Here is a 20,630-nt window from a genome sequence, read left to right on the forward strand (position 1 = left end):
TACTAGAGTGGGTAGCCTTTCCCTTCTCCAGGGGATCTTCCCAACCCAGGGATCAAACCCAGGTCTCCCGCATTGCAGGTGGATTCTTTATCAGCTGAGCCACAAGGGAAGCCCATGAGTAAGGAAACTATGACCCAAAATAATTAACTCTTCAACTTCCACAGAAAATTCAGGCAAATATAAGAATTTAATTGCATATTTTAAAAGAAAGTTCATCCTTTTCTTTTTTGAAATATGGGGTTTAAATTTATTTGGCAGCAGCCATGGAGTCCCAAGTTTAATGACAGCTGATTAAAATGGTTTTTTTTTCCCCTTACTTTGACTTTATTGAAAAAGAATCAAAACTATGTTGGCACAGACTGTATTTCTCATCCTAAATGGTTTAACATTTGCAATATTTTGTATATGATATGTGTGTCATCTGAAACAGGCTTTTTCCCATTAAAAATAATCAAAGAGAAAAAGATGATGTTTGCATTTTCTTTGTTTGAGGTGTTTATTGCATCTCAGAGGGCGTACATGCACTGGATTTTTGAACTGAAATACAAAGAAAAGCCATGTTGAAATTGGTTTTAGGTAATTTTCCCCATTACAGTGTATGTTATCCCCACAGTAAATTCAGATACAACCACTTTTAAATGGTACCATACATCTATTGAGTAATTTGAAAAAAAGGCAAACACCTTTCCAACCCAATATGCTTTAACAAAGAGCGGCCAAGCCACTAGCAACACTGATCAACAGTGACCTCATGTATGCATCAAAATCTTAAGCCAAGCCATCAGCACAGACAATGTGACGACAACTTAAAAATTAAAGAATACAGTATGTACAGTAAAGAATACAATTCTCTGATTTAGTTTAAATTCTAATCACAATGGTACAACAAAACCTACTTTGCGCTCAATTGAGGAATGGAAGAACACTAGTCTACAGAACACACAAAGAAATACTAAATTAACAGATGTACAGAAACCCCACAAGAAAATAAACAGATCTGCAGTAAACTTTAAATTACAGCTATACCTTGGGGTGCCTTCATAATCACTTGAATAGCACACTTCTAATTGCATTTTCACAGACAAGATGGAAACAGACCCTTTACTTTCAGTGCACTGAATCAAGAATGAACAAGTAGGTCAATTTAGATGCAAAACCTGTCAAACATAATTAAAATAGATAATTTAATACAGCAGTGATTAAATATGGAATTCTTCCCATATGGTTTTTCATTCTTGATTAAGGTAGCTTTGAGGGGAAATATTTGTTATGGACATTAACCTTTATATTTTCTTTAAAATAAAATTTCTTAACATATACAGTGCCACAAAAATAAACATTTCCCACCACAGCTGAAGTTCCTGTGATTGGAAAAGTGTACTCCACACCGAAAAAAGTTCTGTATATTTAAGAGTGTTTTCCTTACTATCCAATATTATCACACTATATTTGTAACGCAGATACAGAAGAAAAGAGAATTTATGGGGAGAGTTCAGGTGTGTCCAAAAGTTATATATACATTGAAACCTTCAAAAACACAGACACGTCTTTCCCAGTGGCTCACCACACAACAGCTGCGTCATCCGTCCATGGGCGAGGTCCAGAGAGCACTGAAGGCATCAGAAACATCCATTCATTGTTTACGTCACGCAACACACGAAGGACCCACATACACTACAGCTTTGAGAGTAGGGATAACAGCTAAGGTAGTACACATTCCTAATGTTCACTTTCACAGCTGTGCTACACATTTTGGAAGAGAAGTTATGAATAAGCATTGGGATTGGTACTGGTGGCTCCCTTTGAAACTCTGAGCATCAATTTTATTTGAAGTCTCCAAAGTCATTATTTTTTTTCCTATTCAGTCACAAAAATTGCAGCTGTAAAGATAAAAAAGCACTTGAATTAGAAAACGGAATTATGTAGTTCTCAAACATTTTACCTTCCTTGCAATTTTACTTTGCTGTTTTACACAGCAGGTCTTCATATTACCAACGTCACATTTAAACACTTTACACAATTCTTTAAGACAAGCTTAAAATTTCATCCAGGAAAATTAAAAACAATTTTTTTTCAATGTATAGCTTCATTTTAAGTAAGCAAATTCTATTGGCAAAATTTGGAAACTGGATACTTAGAAAGTATCCAATTTCCAATTTCTAAGTATACTTAGAAAAAATCTTAGCAAGACATTCAGTATCAATTAAATACAGTTAACCTTAAAAAAGGGCAGTGATAAAGAGGGGGGAGGGCAAGGACTCCGTTTAAGGTTTTCAAGGAGCCACTAAGTACTTGTACAAGTGACAGAACAGAGTGGGGAGACATCCCCAGGGATGCAAAGCCTTCATTTACACGCCCTCTCCCCTCGCTGCTATCTCCCATGCTGTGTCATCTCTGCAGGAAACCCTTCCTGGGGTCTTCAGGCTTAGGCATGGGCGTAACTCTCCTTTGTAACATAGTCTGTGTCTGTCCCTCTTTTGACTGAATCTGAGAGCAGAGGGTGTCTCAGGCACTTCTGTTTCAGGCACTTCTCAGAATTTCAGCACATGCCGACAGCAACATTTCTGAATAACAAGTGCTGCTTCCTGCTGCACTCCTGATCATTTCTGAAACTTCAGCTGCTAAGAAATAAGTGCTTGTTGTCTTATTTATGCATCTACATCTTCATGATGCCTACCTCAGCCCAATCCAGCCCAAAGTAGAACAGAAAAGTTGGGCTCAAGGAGAATTACTTGGCTGAGATGTCAAGGCCTTAAAATGATAAATCATTAATGTTGTATGAAGAAAAAAAATCACAAGGCAGAAATGCACGAAATTCATCATAGGCATCAGAAGAAGTTTAAAAAAATATATATAGTAGACGTATGATAAAAAGAACACCAGACAGGGGTTCAAAAACTTCAACACTCATCCTTCTTTTCCAGTGTGACCCTGGGCAAATCACTTACTGCCAAGGGACAGTTTCTTTAGCTGTGAAATGGAGGCCAGAGTATCTGGCTAGCTTATCCTGCAGGGTTTGATCTCCAACAGAGGTGATCAAAGAGTTAATTATTGGGAAGAATGAAAAATACTGTGTAAATGAAAAGCATCACTACTAGCGTTCACCCACATTCAGCAAGTATTGGGTTGGCCAAAAAGGTCGCTCTGGTTTTTCTGTAACATGAAAAATTTGAATGAACTTTTTGGCCAACTTAATATTTGTTGAGAAGCTATCCACTGTGTCAGGTTCTGGGGTTAACAGCAAATTGTCTTCATTAGTTTCCTTCTATAAGTCCACTATTAGCCATAACGTACTTTCACAAATTATATTAGAAATTTAAAACTAGAATGTTAGAAATGAAAATTTTGCCTCAATGCAGACATACAAAGGGTAATCTAAGTTTTACTTGATGAGGCCAAAAAGAATAAGCAAATTAAAATTACAATTGTCACCAAATATATTCTTAGTTTCTAAATGATGTATTATAAATGTTACCTTCCTATAAATTCTAGTCATCATAGAATGCAGTAGTAATTTTCTAATTTATGAAGTAGCTTGGGCAAACTTTTGCTTTATTAGTATAATCTATGTGCTTTCCAGGGTAAGGACAGTTTGGAGGTTTCTCTCCCTCTTAATTTTGCAAATTAAGTAAGATTAAAAAATCACTGACAAAGATAGCTTTCAATATGGATTTCAAAAGCATACACATTCAAACAATTATTATTATATATATGTATTAAAGACACAGAAGTACAAATATTATACCTAATAAAATAGCTAAGCATAGCATAGGTCACTATTACAAGCCCACAGGAAAAGCTCAATATTAGATACCTTAAATTGTTTACAAGAAATCCTTGATGTTAAGATCCGCTAATGGGTCCTTTGCTGGAGGTTTCTTGGGACTCTGAGAGGCAGGTGTAGGGCTTGGAGAAAGCTAACGAGGAAAAGCCAGCCCAAGACAGTGGAAACAGAAAGCAAACAGAGATAGATAAGCATTAGGCCAAGCACATACCATAGAAAACAAACATGCAGGAGATTAGATGGCTAAAAGTTTACACAATCTACTTTGTTCTACTTAAGTCATAGGGTTGTTTTGGATTTTAGATTTAAAAAACACACTTCAAAGGATATTGGCTTTCTTGAAATTATTTGACATCAAATTTAGCCAAAGTAAAATTTGAGGACTCTTGTAGAACAATATGGATATTAGTTAGGGAAGATGTGAAAAACTAGTCACATTAAAGCTATTATGAATACATAGTGAAAAAAACAACTTCTCTATTCAAAGCATTGTGACTTTGAGTTATTAGTACCTCTAAACTAATAAAGGAATATAAATGACTTTTCTCAGAGTGAGAGTGAGTTTGAAGGAAAAATGGAAAGAAAACAGCTTGCAGAAAGTCACTTAAGAAATTACTTAAAAATATTAGCTAAATAGACTAGAATTTCATATAAAGTATTTTAAGTGAACACCTGTCAAATCTGGGGGCACTGTTTGCTTTCAGATGAGCAAATAATCTAGTTGTGAATGTCACCAAATTCTAATTTTGCCTATCCAGCTTGTAGAGAAGATTAATTACTAGATACTACAGAGAAGAATTATACTAAACCTGAAGCAAAAGCAACCAAAAATTTACTTACCTTGTTTCTGTTTAATGAATACCTGAATTATTTCATTGTGTGACAAACATAAGATTTGGGAACAGGCTTTTGCAGGAATGTTAGGGTTCAAGGCCTTGAAAAAGGTCACGGAGTCTACATAGAACAATAACTAACATATATCCTTTGAGCTAATTAATCTTCTATGGCTGTAACAAGATGGAAACTCAGGAACCTGGGACTGAAGGGCAGGGATGTATGTTTTCTTTTTTGGTTCTGTAAACAAAGCTCCAGAAATAAGGAGTTTTAGATTTGTTCCTTTGTCCAGAAACTATTAACTGTAGTATGTTTCAGTCAAATTTCCATTTTTAAAACTGGGATCCTATCTCATGGAAGGGCCAGGAAAAAATAAACATAAAGGGTCAAAGTTGTTTGGAAGGTAAGAAACTCAAGGACTGGTCCATAATTAATAATTAGGTGATATAACATTGAGACACCAACCAACTGACCTACAGAGCAAGAGTCCACACACCAGTAATGAAAAATTTCTATGTCTTCCAAAGCTACTAACTCATGTTTGCTTTCTTATCTAGTATCTAATCAGCTATGATTCTTCTCTGATGTAGGAATACAGCTTAAAGATTGTATAACTATGGCATACCGTTTCCCAAATTACCATAAATTCAATTAAATGATTAAAACACTGTTTTCATTGTATCATCTATTTTTCATTTTCATCCTTTGAATTAAGTAAACAAATTGATGCTATGCAACACTGGTAACAAGCAGGAAAACTACCTTATATAATAAAACTGTGTTATTTCTAAAGCATTCAGCACACCAAATACAATAAGACTTTAAAAAAATCTCAGTAACATCCTTTCAATTTTTATTTTTCAAAAAGGCAGCAGATGGTCATGGATATATTTAACCATCAAGGAAATATTCATAAGTGAGAGTTTGTCTTGGAATTTAAATATATCTAGATTGATTGTAATCCCAACTATGAAACCCAAAACCTCCCTTCATATCCACTCCCCGCCCACCACCCTCCCCAACCCCAAACAACATTCATTATCTCAGAGCAGAGGAGAAAATTTCTCAGGAAACCAGTGCTTTGGTGATGGCCTTGAAGGCTGGAGTCTCTTACCTTTTAAATTTATCTTTTTGGACACCCACTACCACTCTCCTGGTCATTATGGCTTTTGAAGGGTTAAAGTAAAGAAACTGAAGCCAATTTTGGGAACAGGCAGAGAAAGAATTTAGAGATGATTCAAGGAAGAAAAGGGGATTAAAGTACATTCAGAAGGTTCACAACAGGATTCCTATTGTGAGGCTGAGACAATATAAACACACGTGATAAATTAAAAATTATACACTAGAAGTGAAACCATTTACTGATATCCTTAAAATATCTTAGAGCCACGTGTTTTGAGTGCTCAGCACGGTGCTAGCAGTTATAATGTTCTTCCTCCATCCTAAATCAATTTCTCATGGTGAAAACTTCTTTGGTTCTACATATCCCTTCCCTTGGGCCAGGCATTTATGAGAGGAATAAACAAAGGGTGATTTATCAGCATGAACATCATTATTAGCAGCAAAACAGTTCAACAAGGTGCATATATTTTAGCATCTTTGCAAATAAAGGTAGCACGCTGTATAGTAAGAAACTTGGCCTCATCTAAAGAGAGGTTTGCCCTTTGTCCTGGACCCTGGTCGATGACTTCTAAACCTTTGGAATTTACCTAGCATCTGGAATGTCTTTGTTATTCAGAGTGGATTTGTGGCACCACACCTGATAATTTATGCTAATTAGGTAACTCAGGGTTGGGGGCTGGCCATGCCAGAAAATCAACCATATGATTACAGTTCAGTCTTTGGGCCCACAGGATATGAACCTGACCTTCAGGGAGGGAGGGAGGGAGGCTGGAGATGGAGTTCAACCACGTGAGACATAATTCAGTTAGTCATTCCTGTATCAGATCAGATCAGTCGCTCAGTTGTGTCCGACTCTTTGAGACCCCATGAATCGCAGCACGCCAGGCCTCCCTGTCCATCACCAACTCCCGGAGTTCACTCAGACTCACGTCCATTGAGTCAGTGATGCCATCCAGCCATCTCATCCTCTGTCGTCCCCTTCTCCTCCTGCCCCCAATCCCTCCCAGCATCAGAGTCTTTTCCAGAGTCAACTCTTCGTATGATGTGGCCAAAGTACCAGAGTTTCAGCTTTAGCATCATTCCTTCCAAAGAAATCCCAGGGCTGATCTCCTTCAGAATGGACTGGTTGGATCTCCTTGCAGTCCAAGGGACTCTCAAGAGTCTCCTCCAACACCACAGTTCAAAAGCATCAAATTTTCGGCGCATATAATGAGAGCTTAATAAAAACTCTGTGTACTGAAGCTCAGGAAAGCTTCCTGGGTTAGCAGTACTACATGTGTATCCTCACACAGTGAAGCCGGGTGGGTAACGCATCCCTGAGGACAAAGAAGCCGCATGTGGGATCCTCTCAGACTCTGCCCAGTGCATCTCTTCTTTTGGCTGTATCTGTTTGTATCTTTTCACTATAATAAAACTGTCATTGTAAATAAAGTTAGTGCTTCCCTGAGTTCTATGAGTCCTTCTAGAAAACTGCCTAATCTGAGGGTGGTCCTGGGAAACCTTAAATCTGCAGGCAGCTGGTCTGAAGTTGAGGGTGGCCTTTGGGACCTGAAGCGTCTGATGAGGGTAGTCTTGTGGGAACTGCTCCCTCAGGCTTTGTTGTTGTTGAGCCACTCAGTTGGGTCTGACTCTTTGTGACCCCATGGACTGCAGCACACTAGACTTCCCTGTCCTTCACCATCTCCTGCAGTTTGCTCAAACTCAATGTCCACTGAGTCGGTGATGCCATCCAACCATCTCATGCTCTGTTGCCCGCTTATCCTCCTGCCCTCAATCTTTCCCAGCAACAGGGTCTTTTCCAATGAGTTAGCTCTTTGCATCAGGTGACCAAATGATCATTCAGCATCAGCCCTTCCAATGAATATTCAGGGTTGATTTCCTTCAGGATGGACCAGTTTGATCTCTTTGCTGTTCAAGGGACTCTGAAGAGTCCTCCAGCACCACAGATAGAAAACATCAGTTCTTCAGCACTCAGCCTTCTTTATGGTTCAGCTCTCACATCCGTTCATGACTACTGGAAAAACCATAGCTTTGACTAGACAGACGTTTGTCAGTAAAGTGATGTCTCTGTTTTTTAATATGCTGTCTAGGTTGGTCATAGCTTTTCTTCCAAGGAGCAAGTGTCTTTTAATTTCATGGTTGCAGTCACCATCTGCAGTGAATTTGGAGCCCAAGGAAATACACTGTTTCCATTTTTCCCCCATACATTTGCCATGAAGTGATGGGACCAGATGCCAAAGATCTAGGCTTCACAGTTTGGCAGACTCACTGCAGTTAGTGTCACTAGTCTTGGGCAAACTTAGCAGCAAGGAGTATGGTGTCCCTAACCTTAATTTTGGCTAACTCTAGGAACTCGTAGTAAGACGATGGATTAGAGCTACTCATTTTTTCCTGGAATAAATGCCTAGATATTTTAAATACCTGGTAGTTCTCAGGAAACATTCCAAATTAAGGGAAGGAATGGAGGGACCTTAGGACAGTTAGTTTTTCTATCATTTTCCTTTAAATGTCACCACTGTTCATCTGTCTTCCTTGTTCCCTTTACCTCTTCCCAAGCAGCAACCATGAAGATGGCATCAGGTAAAAACATTTTTAAATTGTTGGTCACATGACAGCTTACACTTATAAATTAACGTCATTCTTTTGTGGACGTTTAAAAACTGACCTGTGTGCCAGGTACAGCTGCAACTCCAAAGGGTGGCCTCATCATGGGCTGTGCAAACATGACAGGCTGCTGCGGCATCATGGGCATGCCTGTCCCCGCCGGAGGCTGAAAAAAGCAGAGGGGTTCCCAGTGTGAGTGGAGTCCACTCTGGCAATGCCCTGACGTTTATGTCTTTAATATGTTAAAGAAAATTGCTGAGGAATCCAGGTTTGTGAAAAAGTATCACTTGTAATTTTTTACAAAGATGCTTACTTACATTTATTTTTATTTATGTTTTTGGCTGTGCTGTGTGGCATGTGGGGATCTTAGTTCCCCGACAAGGGACTGAACCTGTGCACCCTTACAATGAAAGCATGGATTCTTAACCACTGGACCACTGGGGTGCACACTCAACTGTGTCTGACTCTTTGCGACTCCATGGACTGTAGCCCGCCAGGCTCCTCTATCCATGGGATTTCTGAGGAAAGAATACTGGAGTGGGTTGCCATTTCTTCCTCTAGGGGATCTTCCCAACCCAAGGATTGAACCTGTGTCTCCTTCATAGGCAGGCAGATTCTCTGCCACTGAGCCCACCTTGGAAACTCCAGACCACCAGAAAAGTTCCTACAACTGGTAACTTAGAATGATGGGTGTTGTGAGGCTGGCAGATGGCAGGGAACCCTGAGGTGCCTGACGAGCCTGGCTGGCCAGACAGCATCCTTACCCCAACAAGGCTTTGCTGTTGTTTATCTATCTTCTGTATGTATAGTTCTTAAAGAGGTAAAGACTTATTTCTTTATGGGAAATGGCCCTAAAATTTGCTAGTGATAAAGTGGTAAGTGAAAAGTCAGTATACTGATGAAAAGTTGATTTCTGATGATTGAGCTAAGAGCCCAGGTCACTGGTTTGGCAAACAGAACTCCAAAAATGACATTATCAGTGCACTACAAAAATTATTTTGATGATGGAAAATTATTTTAAGTGTCTTATAACTGACTTGATCATGTCCTGTGTAGACTACTTAATGTCTAAAGCAGATGACTTAATTTTTAAATTTTACTCTTCTGGGTTATGGGGAGAATTATACTCTATAGTTAATCTGGGATTGGCAAAGTCCTTAGAAGTATTAATTACAATTTTTAAAACAGGTCATCACTCACCATTCCAAACCCTGCTCCAGGTTGTCCGACAGATGGGGCCCCGGCAACAGGAGGAACTGAACTGGTTGGAGGTACAGCTCCTTGCTATCAAAAAAACCCACAAAACACACAGAGACACGTACATACACACACACACAAACAACAAACAAAAAGAACCAATACAATATGGCTTTAAAAGGACAGAATATAACTTTTAAATGCATGCTCCTAAGTATGTGTCAAGATATAAAGAAACCTCAAATTTCAGTTTTCACTTTTAAAAATAGGCACTAGTACCACGCCTGTGATACAAAGGTGACTAACGTGACGTTCACCATTGTGGGGCTATTAGGGCTCAGCTTATGCCCTCTACCTACTTATGCCCCCTTCAATGTAAGGAAGTCAAATTTTTCTAAACTGTTTTTTGTCTAATCATTATATTCTCCAATAGGCATTGAATTAGAAATTTGAGGAATGCTTTCATTTACATGTTTAAAACTTGGTTTCCATTTCCCCTCACTTAAAAAAATTTATTTATTTTTTAATTGAAGGATAATTGCTTCATAGAATATTGTTGCTTTCTGCCAAATATCAACATGAATTAGCTATAGGTATACATATGTCCCCTTCCTCTTGAACCTCCCCTCATCTCCCTCCCCATCCCACTCCTCTAGGTTGTTACAGAGCCCCTATTTGAGTTCCCTGAGGCATACAGCAAATTCCCATTGGCTATCTATTTTACATATGGTAATATAAGTTTCCACGTTACTCTCTCCATACATCTCATCCTCTCTTTCCTCCCCTTGAGTCCATAAGTCTGTTTTTTATGTCTGTTTCTCCATTGCTTCCCTGCAAATAAATTCATTGGTACCATCTTTCTAGATTCCATATATGCATTAGTATACAATATTTACAGTCCATGGGGTCGCATAGAGTCGGACACGACTGAACGACTAAACCACCACCAACCAACCATACAATGGTTCCCTGGTGGCTCAGTGATAAAGAATCTGCCTGCCAATGCAAGAGACACAGGTTCGATCCCTGGATTGGGAAGATCCCCTGGAGAAGGAAACGGCACCCCACTCCAGTATCCTTGCCTGGGAAATCCCATGGACAGAGAAGCCAGGTGGGCTACAGTCCATGGGGTGGCATAGAGTTGGACACGACTGAGCGACTAAACCACCACCAACCAACCATACAATATTTATCTTTCTCTTTCTGACTTCACTCTGTCTAACAGGCTCTAGGTTCATCCGCCTCATTAGAACTTACTCAAAGGCATTATATTATATGGCTGAGTAATATTCCATTATATATATGTACCACAGCTTCTTCATCCATTCATCTGTCCATGGACATCTAGATTGCTTCTATGTTCTAGCTATTTTAAGTAGAGATGCAATGAACATTAGAGTACGTGTATCTTTTTCAGTTTTGATTTTCTCAGGATATATGCCTAGTAGTGGGACTGCTGGGTCATATGGTGATTTTATTCCCAGTTTTTTATTATTCTTTTTTGTGTTATATTTGCTTCTCTCTGACTGTTGTACGTTTGTACAAAGACCAAAATTAATTCCAAGTTTTAGGAAGCATTTAGAAGACTACACATGATACTGTTCACATATCCCATTTCAGGCTCACGTTTGAGAGTTTTCAGTCATATACCAAAACCCCTAATACTTCCCTTAAGCATAAAATTAACCCTACTGCAATCCCTTGAAATTTACACTGTCCTCCAGTTCAGCTGTAGCCTTGAAAATAACAGCACACATTCCCAGGAATAGTATCACAAGGAGCAGAAAATATTTTAATTATTTGCTTTGTCGTGTCTCTTGTCTAGGTAGCTTCCTAGAAACACTGGCTCAAAAGGCTTGTTGTTATCTTGCCAAACCAGGAACACATCTAATGCTAAAGCTGTTATCTGAAGACATTTATGGAAAATACTTAAAGGCAAATTTTTCAGTTGTTGCTGTATCAGGTAATGGATATCAGTCACGGCAAATAGCAGCCTAAACAAGAAGCTCAGAGGAAAGGCTGGAGAATGAGATGCTTTGAGGATTAAGGGTTTGAAAAATCCAGACATCCTCCTGGGAAATTAGAGAGCCCTGCACATGCCCAGGGCTATGTACATACTCCGGAAAGACTTGAGATGCCTCTGGGCTGACTTGGAGGCTGTAAGCAAGCAGTAGTAATTGCTAAGGTAGAGTTACAACCTGCCTGTTTGAGTCTCAAGTCATGCCTAACACACACGCAGAGCCCCTCTGCAAATACCAGGAGATATTTTTGGTTCCAGGAGTTTAAGTAGTATCTGTCTAATTCTCAGCTGACGTACCTAAAGGACAAAACAAACAAGCAAATAACTCAATCTACCAAAGTAGCAAAACAACAATAACAAAAAAAGTAGCAACAACAAACCTTGGGGAAGGGTAGAACATGATTTTCAGTGCTGCCTTATTACAATATTCAACGTATCCAGGTTCCAATAAAAAAATTATGAGATATAAAAAGAAACAAGAACATATAGCTTATATGCAGGAGAAAGATCTCAACTCAATAATCTAAACTTCTACCATAAGAAACTACAAAAAAGAAGAACTAATTCTAAAGTGAGCAGAGAAAGCAAATAAAAACAATTAGAGCAGAGAAAAATGAAAAAAAAAAAAGATCAGAAAAACAAAAGAGGAAAGAAAAGATCTTTGAAAAGATCAATAAAATGAATAAAATTTTAAGTAGACAAGAAAAAAAGAGAAACCTAAATGACCAAAATCAGGAAAGGAAGTGAAGATATTACTACCAATCTTACAGAAATAAAAAGAATTAAAAGGATATATTATAAGAAATTATATGCTAAAACATTAGATAATCTAGATGTAACAGTCAAACTCCAAGAAAGACACAAACTACCAAACCTGACTCAAGAAGAAATAAAAAAATCTAAATAGATGTATAGCAAGTAAAGAGACTGAGTTAGTAATCAAAAACTTTTGATCACAGAGAAGCCCGGAAACAGATGGCTTCACTGGTCCATTCTATTAAAGGTATAAAGAAGAATTAATATAAACCCTTCTCAAGCTCTCAAAAAAACAGAAAAGGAACACTTTCCAATCATTCTTTGATGCTGGTATTACTGTGATGCCAAATACAGACAAGGACATCATAAGAAAACTACAGCCAAATTCTTTATACATATAAATATAAAAATTCTCAACAAAATACTAGCATACCACATCTAGCAGCATATTAAAAGAATTACACACCATGACCAAGTGAGATTTATTCCAGAAATGTAAGGCTGGATCAATTAATGTAATATAATAATATAAGAAATAAAAGAAAAACTTATCTCAGTACATGCAGAAAAAGCATTTGACAAAATCCACAATCTATTCATGACACAACAACACTAAATAAACTAGAAATAGAACGGGAATTCCTACACCTGATAAAGGGCATTTACAAATGAGGTCAGGGGCGGTGGCCAGGAGGAGCTACCCCATGTCCAAGGTAAGGAGCAGTGGCTGTGCTTTGCTGGAGCAGCCATGAAGAGATAACTCCATGTCCAAGGTAAGAGAAACCCAAGTAAGACGGTAGGCACTAAGAGAGGACATCAGTGGGCAGACAGACGGAAACCACAATCACAGACAACTGGCCAATCTGATCACATGGACCACGACCTTGTCTAACTCAATGAAACTAAGCCATGCCATGTGGGGCCACCCAAGACGGACAGGTCACGGTGGAGAGGTCTGACAGAATGTGGTCCACTGGAGAAGGGAATGTCAAACCACTTCAGTATTCTTGCCTTGAGAACCCCATGAACAGTATGAAAAGGCAAAATGATAGGACACTGAAAAATGAACTCCCCAGGTTGGTAGGTGCCCAATATGTTACTGGAGATCAGTGGAGAAATAACTCCAGAAAGAATAAAGGGATGGAGCCAAAGCAAAAACACCACCCAGTTGTGGATGTGACTGGTGATAGAAGCAAGGTTTGATGCTGTAAAAAGCAATATTGCAGAGGAACCTGGAATGTTAGGTCCATGAATCAAGGCAAATTGGAAGTGGTCAAACAGGAGATGGCAAGAGTGAACGTTGACATTCTAGGAATCAGCGAACTACAATGGACTGGAATGGGTGAATTTAACTCAGATGACCATTATATCTACTACTGTGGGTAGGAATCCCTTAGAAGAAATGGAGTAGCCATCATAGTCAACAAGAGAGTCGGAAATGCAGTACTTGGATGCAATCTCAAAACGACAGAATGATCTCTGTTCGTTTCCAAGGCAAACCATTCAATATCACAGTAATCCAAGTCTATGCCCTGACCAGTAACGCTGAAGAAGCTGAAGTTGAACAGTTCCATGAAGACCTACAAGACCTTCTAGAACTAACACCAAAAAAGATGTCCTTTTCATTATATGGGACTGGAATGCAAAAGTAGGAAGTCAAGAAACACCTGGAGTAACAGGCAAATTTGGCCTTGGAGTACAAAATGAAGCAGGGCAAAGGCTAATCGAGTTCTGCCAAGAGAATGCACTGGTCATAGCAAACACCCTCTTGCAACAACACAAGAGAAGACTCTACACATGGACATCACCAGATGGTCAACACCGAAATCAGACTGATTATATTATATTATTATTATTATATTATTATTATATTATATATATATAATATGTAATAATTATAATATAATATAATATATAATAATATATATTATATTATTATTATTATTATTATATTATATTATATATTATACTGATTATATTCTTTGCAGCCAAAGATACAGTCAGCAAAAACAAGACCAGGAACTGACTATGGCTCAGATCATGAACTCCTTGTTGCCAAATTCAGACTGAAACTGACGAAAGTGGAGAAAACCACTAGAACATTCAAGTATGACCTAAATCAAATCCCTTATACAGTAGAAGTGAGAAATAGATTTAAGGGACTAGATCTGATAAGACAGAGTGCCTGATGAACTATGGATGGAGGTTCGTGACATTTTATAGGAGACAAGAATCAAGACCATCTCCAAGAAAAAGAAATGCAAAAAAGCAAAATGGCTATCTGAGGAAGCCTTACAAATAGCTGTGAAAAGAAGGGAAGCAAAAAGCAAAGGGGAAAAGGAAACATATGCCCATCTGAATGCAGACTTCCAAAGAATAGCAAGGAGAGATAACAAAGTCTTCCTCAGTGATCAATTCAAAGAAATAGAGGAAAACAAAAGAATGGGAAAGACTAGAGATTGCTTCAAGAAAATTACAGATACCAAGGGAACATTTTCTGCAAATATGGGCTCGACAAAGGACGGAAATGGTAGGGACCTAATAGAAGAGAAGATATTAAGAAGAGGTGGCAAGAATACACAGAAGAACTGTACAAAAAGATCTTCACAACCCAGATCATCATAATGGTGTGATCACTCATCTAGAGCCAGATATCCTGGAATGTGAAGCTAAGTGGGCTTTAGGAAGCATCACTACGAACAAAGCTAGTGGAGGGGATGAAATTCCAGTTGAGCTATTTCAAATCCTGAAAGATGATGCTGTGAAAGCGCTACACTCAATATGCCAGCAAATTTGGAAAACTCAGCAGTGGCCACAGGACTGGAAAAGGTCAGTTTTCATTCCAATCCCAAAGAAAGGCAATGCCAAAGAATGCTCAAACTACTGCACAATTGCACTCATCTCACACGCTAGTAAAGTAATGCTCCAAATTCTCCAAGCCAGGCTTTAGCAATATGTGAACCATGAACTTCCAGATGTTCAAGCTGGTTTTAGAAAAGGCAGAGGAACCAGAGATCAAATTGCCAACATCCGATGAATCATGGAAACAGCAAGAGAGTTTCAGAAAAACATCTACTTCTGCTTTATTGACTATGCCAAAGCTTTTGACTGTGTGGATCACAAGAAACTGTGGAAAATTCTGAAACAGATGAGAATACCAGACCACCTGACCTACCTCTTTTTTGTTGTTGTTGTTGTTCCTAGTAACTTTATTCATAATTGCCAAAATTGGGAAGAACTAAATGAATGGATAAATATACTGCAGTATACCCAAACAATAAAATATTCAGTTCAGTTCAGTTCAGTTGCTCATTCGTGTCCGACTCTTTGTGACCCCATGAATCACAGCACGTCAGGCCTCCCTGTCTATCACCAACTCCCGGAGTTCACTCAAACTCACTCCATCGAGTCAGTGATGCCATCCAGCCATCTCATCCTCTGTTGTCCCCTTCTCCTCCTGCCCCCAATCCCTCCCAGCATCAGAGTCTTTTCCAATGAGTCAACTCTTCGCATGAGGTGGCCAAAGTACTGGAGTTTCAGCTGTAGCATCATTCCTTCCAAAGAAATCCCAGGGCTGATCTCCTTCAGAATGGACTGACTGGATCTCCTTGCAGTCCAGGGGATTCTCAAGAGTCTTCTCCAACACCACAGTTCAAAAGCATCAATGCTTCGCGCTCAGCTTTCTTCACAGTCCAACTCTCACATCCATACATGACCACTGAAAAAACCGTAGCCTTGACTAGACAGACCTTTGTTGGTAAAGTAATGTCTCTGCTTTTGAATATGCTATCTAGGTTGGTCATAACTTTCCTTCCAAGGAGTATCTTTTAATTTCATGGCTGCATTCACCATCTGTAGTGATTTTGTTCAGCACTAAAAAGAAGTGAGCTATCAAAGCCATGGAATGATATTGAACAAACTTGAATACAAGTGAAATAATCTGAAAAAACTATATTCTCTGTGATTCCAACTATATGGCAGTAAGGTCACTGGCCCTATTCCATAAAGTTGATTTAAGAATCTGGACGACCCAGAGGGATGGCACGGGGAGGGAGGAGGGAGGAGGGCTCAGGATGGGGAACACGTGCACACCTGCGGCGGATTCATGTCGACACATGGCAAAACCAACACAATATTGTAAAGGTAAAAAAACAAAAAAAAGAATCTGTTACTATATCAAAGAAATAAAAAGTGCTTATTTTTGCCTACTCTGTGACCTTTATATGCAATCTCTCATTCTTACAATAATTCTTTAAAGCAGATGATACTGACTTCCATTTTACATATGAGTGATCCATTGCTCAGAGAAGTTAGGTTAATTGCTTGAGGAACACAACTGATATCTGCAAACTATATGATATTCTGCATAATGTAAAACTATGGGGACAATAAAAAGTTAAGTGGTTGCCAGTGTTGGGTTGCCAGAATATGAATTGATGAATTTGGTAATCACAGAGGATTTTTAGGATCGAAAAAAATCTCTGTGTGAAGGATTCATATCATCATATATGTGTTCGAACCTATTTAACATACAACATCAAGAGTGAAGACTCATGTAAATTATGGTTTTTGAGTATGTTGTGTCATTGTAGGTTCATTAATTGTAAAAAAATTAATTATGCTGTTCAGTGATTTGATGATGGATGAATCTATGGCCGCTGCTGCTGCTAAGTCGCTTCAGTAGTGTCCGACTCTGTGCGACCCCATAGACGGCAGCCCACCAGGCTCCCCCGTCCCTGTGATTCTCCAGGCAAGAACACTGGAGTGGGTTGCCATTTCCTTCTCCAATGCATGAAAGTGAAGAGTGAAAGTGAAGTCGCTCAGTCGTGTCCAACTCTTAGCGACCCCAAGGTCTGCAGCCTACCAGGCTCTTCCGTCCATGGGGTTTTCCAGGCAAGAGTACTGGAGTGGGGTGCCATTGCCTTCTCCGACGACCTACCTCTTGAGAAGCCTGCATGCAGGTCAGGAAGCAACAGTTAGAACTGGACATGGAACAACAGACTGGTTCCAAATAGGAAAAGGAGTACGTCAAGGTTATATATTGTCACCCGGCTTATTTAACTTATATGCAGAGTACATCATGAGAAACGCTGGGCTGGAAGAAACACAATTGGAATCAAGATTTCCGGGAGAAATATCAATAACCTCAGATATGCAGATGACACCACCCTTATGGCAGAAAGTGAAGAGGAACTAAAGAGCCTCTTGATGGAAGTGAAAGAGGAGAGTGAAAAAGTTGGCTTAAAGCTCAACATTCAGAAAACTAAGATCATGGCATCTGGTCCCATTGCTTCATGGCAAATAGATGGGGAAACAGTGGAAACAGTGTCAGACTTTATTTTTGGGGCTCCAAAGTCACTGCAGATGCTGATTTCAGCCATGAAATTAAAAGATGCTTACTCCTTGGAAGAAAAGGTATTACCAACCTAGAGAGCATATTGAAAAGCAGAGACATTACTTTTCTGACAAAGGTCCATCTAGTCAAGGCTATGGTTTTTCCAGTGGTCATGTATGGATGTGAGAGTTGGACTATAAAGAAAGCTGAGTGCAGAAGAACTGATGCTTCTGAACTGTGGTTTTGGAGAAGACGCTTGAGAGTCCTTTGGACTGCAAGGAGATACAACCAGTCCATCCTAAACGAGATCAGTCCTGGGTGTTCACTGGAAGGACTGATGTTGAAGCTGAAACTCCAGTATTTTGGCCACCTGATGCAAAGAGGTGACTCACTGGAAAAAACCCTGATGCTGGGAAAGATTGAGGGCAGGAGGAGAAGGGGACGACAGAGGATGAGATGGTCGGATGGCATCACCGACTCCATGGACATGGGTTTGGCTGGACTCCAGGAGTTTGTGATAGACAGGGAGGCCTGGCATGCTGCAATTCATGGGGTCACAAAGAGTCAGACACGACTGAGGGACTGAACTGAACTGAATATCATATTTAATATTGAATGACTGAAAGTTCTCTCCCTAAGAACAAGATAAAGAGGTACTGGGAGATCTTGTCAGTGCAGTTAGGTAAGAAAAAGAAACAGCATTCAAATAAAAAAGGAAGAAACAAATCTATCTCTACTTGCAGATGACATTATCTTATATAGAGAAAATCAAAGAATTTACACACAAAAAACCATCAGAGTTAATAAACAAGTTCAGCAAAGTTGCAAGATAAAAAATAAATATACAAAAATCAATGTGGTGTTCAGACTAGCAATGAACAATAAAAAATGCAATTACAAAAAATTTAATCTATAACAGCATTAAAAATAACACACTTAGAAATAAATTTAACAAGACAGTAGAACACTTATACACTAACAGCTATAAAACATTGTTGAAGAAATTAAAGACAACTTGCAAAATAGACATCGTCTAATCTATTAAGGACTGCTGCTGCTGCTGCTAAGTCGCTTCAGTCGTGTCCGACCCCGTGTGACCCCATAGACGGCAGCTCACCAGGCTCCCCCGTCCCTGGGATTCTCCAGGCAAGAACACTCGAGTGGGTTGCCATTTCCTTCTCCAACACATGAAAGTGAAAAGTCAAAGTGAAGTTGCTCAGTTGTGTCCGACTCTTTATCGACCCCACGGACTGCAGCCCACCAGGCTCCTCCATCCATGGGATTTTCCAGGCAAAAGTACTGGAGTGGGGTGCCATTGCCTTCTCCGACTAAAAGACTATTATTGTTAAGATGACAATACTTCCCAATTCACTTTATAGATTCAGTGTGATTCCTATCAAAATTTCAATCCCTATCAACTTTAACTACTTCTCTTAGAAAAACGGACAATCTGAACCTGAAATTTATATGGAAATCCAATGACCCAGAATAGACAAAACAATCTTGAAAAACAAGAACGAATTTGGTTCGTTCACACTTTCTGGTTTCAAAACTTACAACTAAGCTACATTGATGAAAACACTGTGGTACTGGCATGAGGACAGACACATAGATCCATACAGCAGAATAGAGAGTCTGGAAATAATTTACACATCTACGGTCAGCTGATATTTGAGAAGACTGTGAAGAATATTGTTGAAAAAACAGTATTTTCAACAAATGGTTCTCAGATTAACTGGGTTTGTGCATGCAACACAAACAATTTGGACCCCTACCTCATACCACATATGAAAATGAGCCTAAAAAATAGGTCAAAGACCTAATGTAACAGATAAAATTATAAACTCTTAGAAAGAAGTCTAGGTATAAATCTTTAAGACCTTGGACAAGGCAACAGTTTCTTGAACATGACACCAAAAGCACAAGCAACAGCAACAAAAATAGATAAAATTGGAGTTTATCAGAATTTAAAACTTGTGCATTAAAATATACTATCAAGAAAATGAAGGTGACTCACAGAATGGGAGAAAATATTTGCAAATCCTATGTCTCATAAGCATCTAGTATCCAGAATAATGCTGGGAGGGACTGGGGGCAAGAGGAGAAGGGGACGACAGAGGATGGGATGGCTGGATGGCATCACTGACTCGATGGACGTGAGTCTCAGTGAACTCTGGGAGCTGGTGATGGACAGGGAGGCCTGGCGTGCTGCGATTCATGGGGTCACAAAGAGTCGGACACGACTGAGCAACTGATCTGATCTGATCTGATCCAGAATAATAAAGATCCCTTAGAACTCACCACATTCCTCAAAAAAAAAAAAAGATATACAAATGACCATTAGGCACATAAAAAGATTCTCAAGATCTTTAGTCATTAAGGAAATTCATATGAAAGTCACAATTGAAACCCTATGCACTGATGGTATAAATATATAAGATAATGCAGCTGCTTGGTAAAGTGCATCAGTTCCTCAAAAAGCTCAACAGAGTCACACAAGTCCTGACAGTTACATTCCTAGGTATATTCCCAAGGAAACTGAGGATATATATCCTTACCAAAACTTGTATACAAATAATAGAAGTATCTTTCATAATAGCCAAAACGTGGAAACACAAATGTCCATTCATTAATGAATGAACAAACAAAATGTGGTATATCCAAACAACAGAACTGTCGGCCATAAAATAATGAAGTACTGTTACATGCTACAACACAGATCAACCTTGAAAACATTAGGCTAAGTGGAAGAAGTCATGCACATAAGACTCCCTAGGGTAGGATTCTGTTTATATTAAAAATCTAGAAGAGGCAAATCCACAGAAACAGTAAGTTTTTGGATGTCATGGAATAGGGAAGCAGAAAATTGGGAAAGACCATGTTCCTCTTTGGGGTGATGGAAATATTCTGGAATTATAGAGAATGTAAGTTTTACAACTTCAAAAAAATACTAAAAATCACCGAATTACACACTTTTA

The 20,630-nt window shown here is 39.0% G+C and overlaps 1 protein-coding gene across 16 annotated transcripts in view; it reads right to left on the reverse strand.

Moving 5' to 3' along the window:
- Nucleotides 1-466: 466 nt before the first annotated feature.
- SNAP91 (synaptosome associated protein 91) overlaps nucleotides 467-20,630 on the reverse strand; it is a 169,277-nt gene continuing 149,113 nt past the window's right edge. For 15 of the 16 annotated variants that reach the window (XM_061427319.1, XM_061427322.1, XM_061427328.1 and 12 more), the window contains 3 exons: nucleotides 9,545-9,628; nucleotides 8,406-8,510; nucleotides 3,821-3,917 (listed from right to left, as the gene is read on the reverse strand). In XM_061427319.1, the coding sequence (XP_061283303.1) occupies nucleotides 3,825-3,917; nucleotides 8,406-8,510; nucleotides 9,545-9,628 (282 nt within the window). In that variant the 3' untranslated portion in view covers nucleotides 3,821-3,824. Of the gene's footprint in view, nucleotides 1,881-3,820; nucleotides 3,918-8,405; nucleotides 8,511-9,544; nucleotides 9,629-20,630 lie in introns of those variants that run through there. The other variant, XM_061427323.1, reaches the window with a different exon arrangement.

The sequence above is a fragment of the Bos javanicus genome, chromosome 9, assembly GCF_032452875.1.
Source record: "Bos javanicus breed banteng chromosome 9, ARS-OSU_banteng_1.0, whole genome shotgun sequence".
Taxonomy (NCBI): domain Eukaryota; kingdom Metazoa; phylum Chordata; class Mammalia; order Artiodactyla; family Bovidae; genus Bos; species Bos javanicus.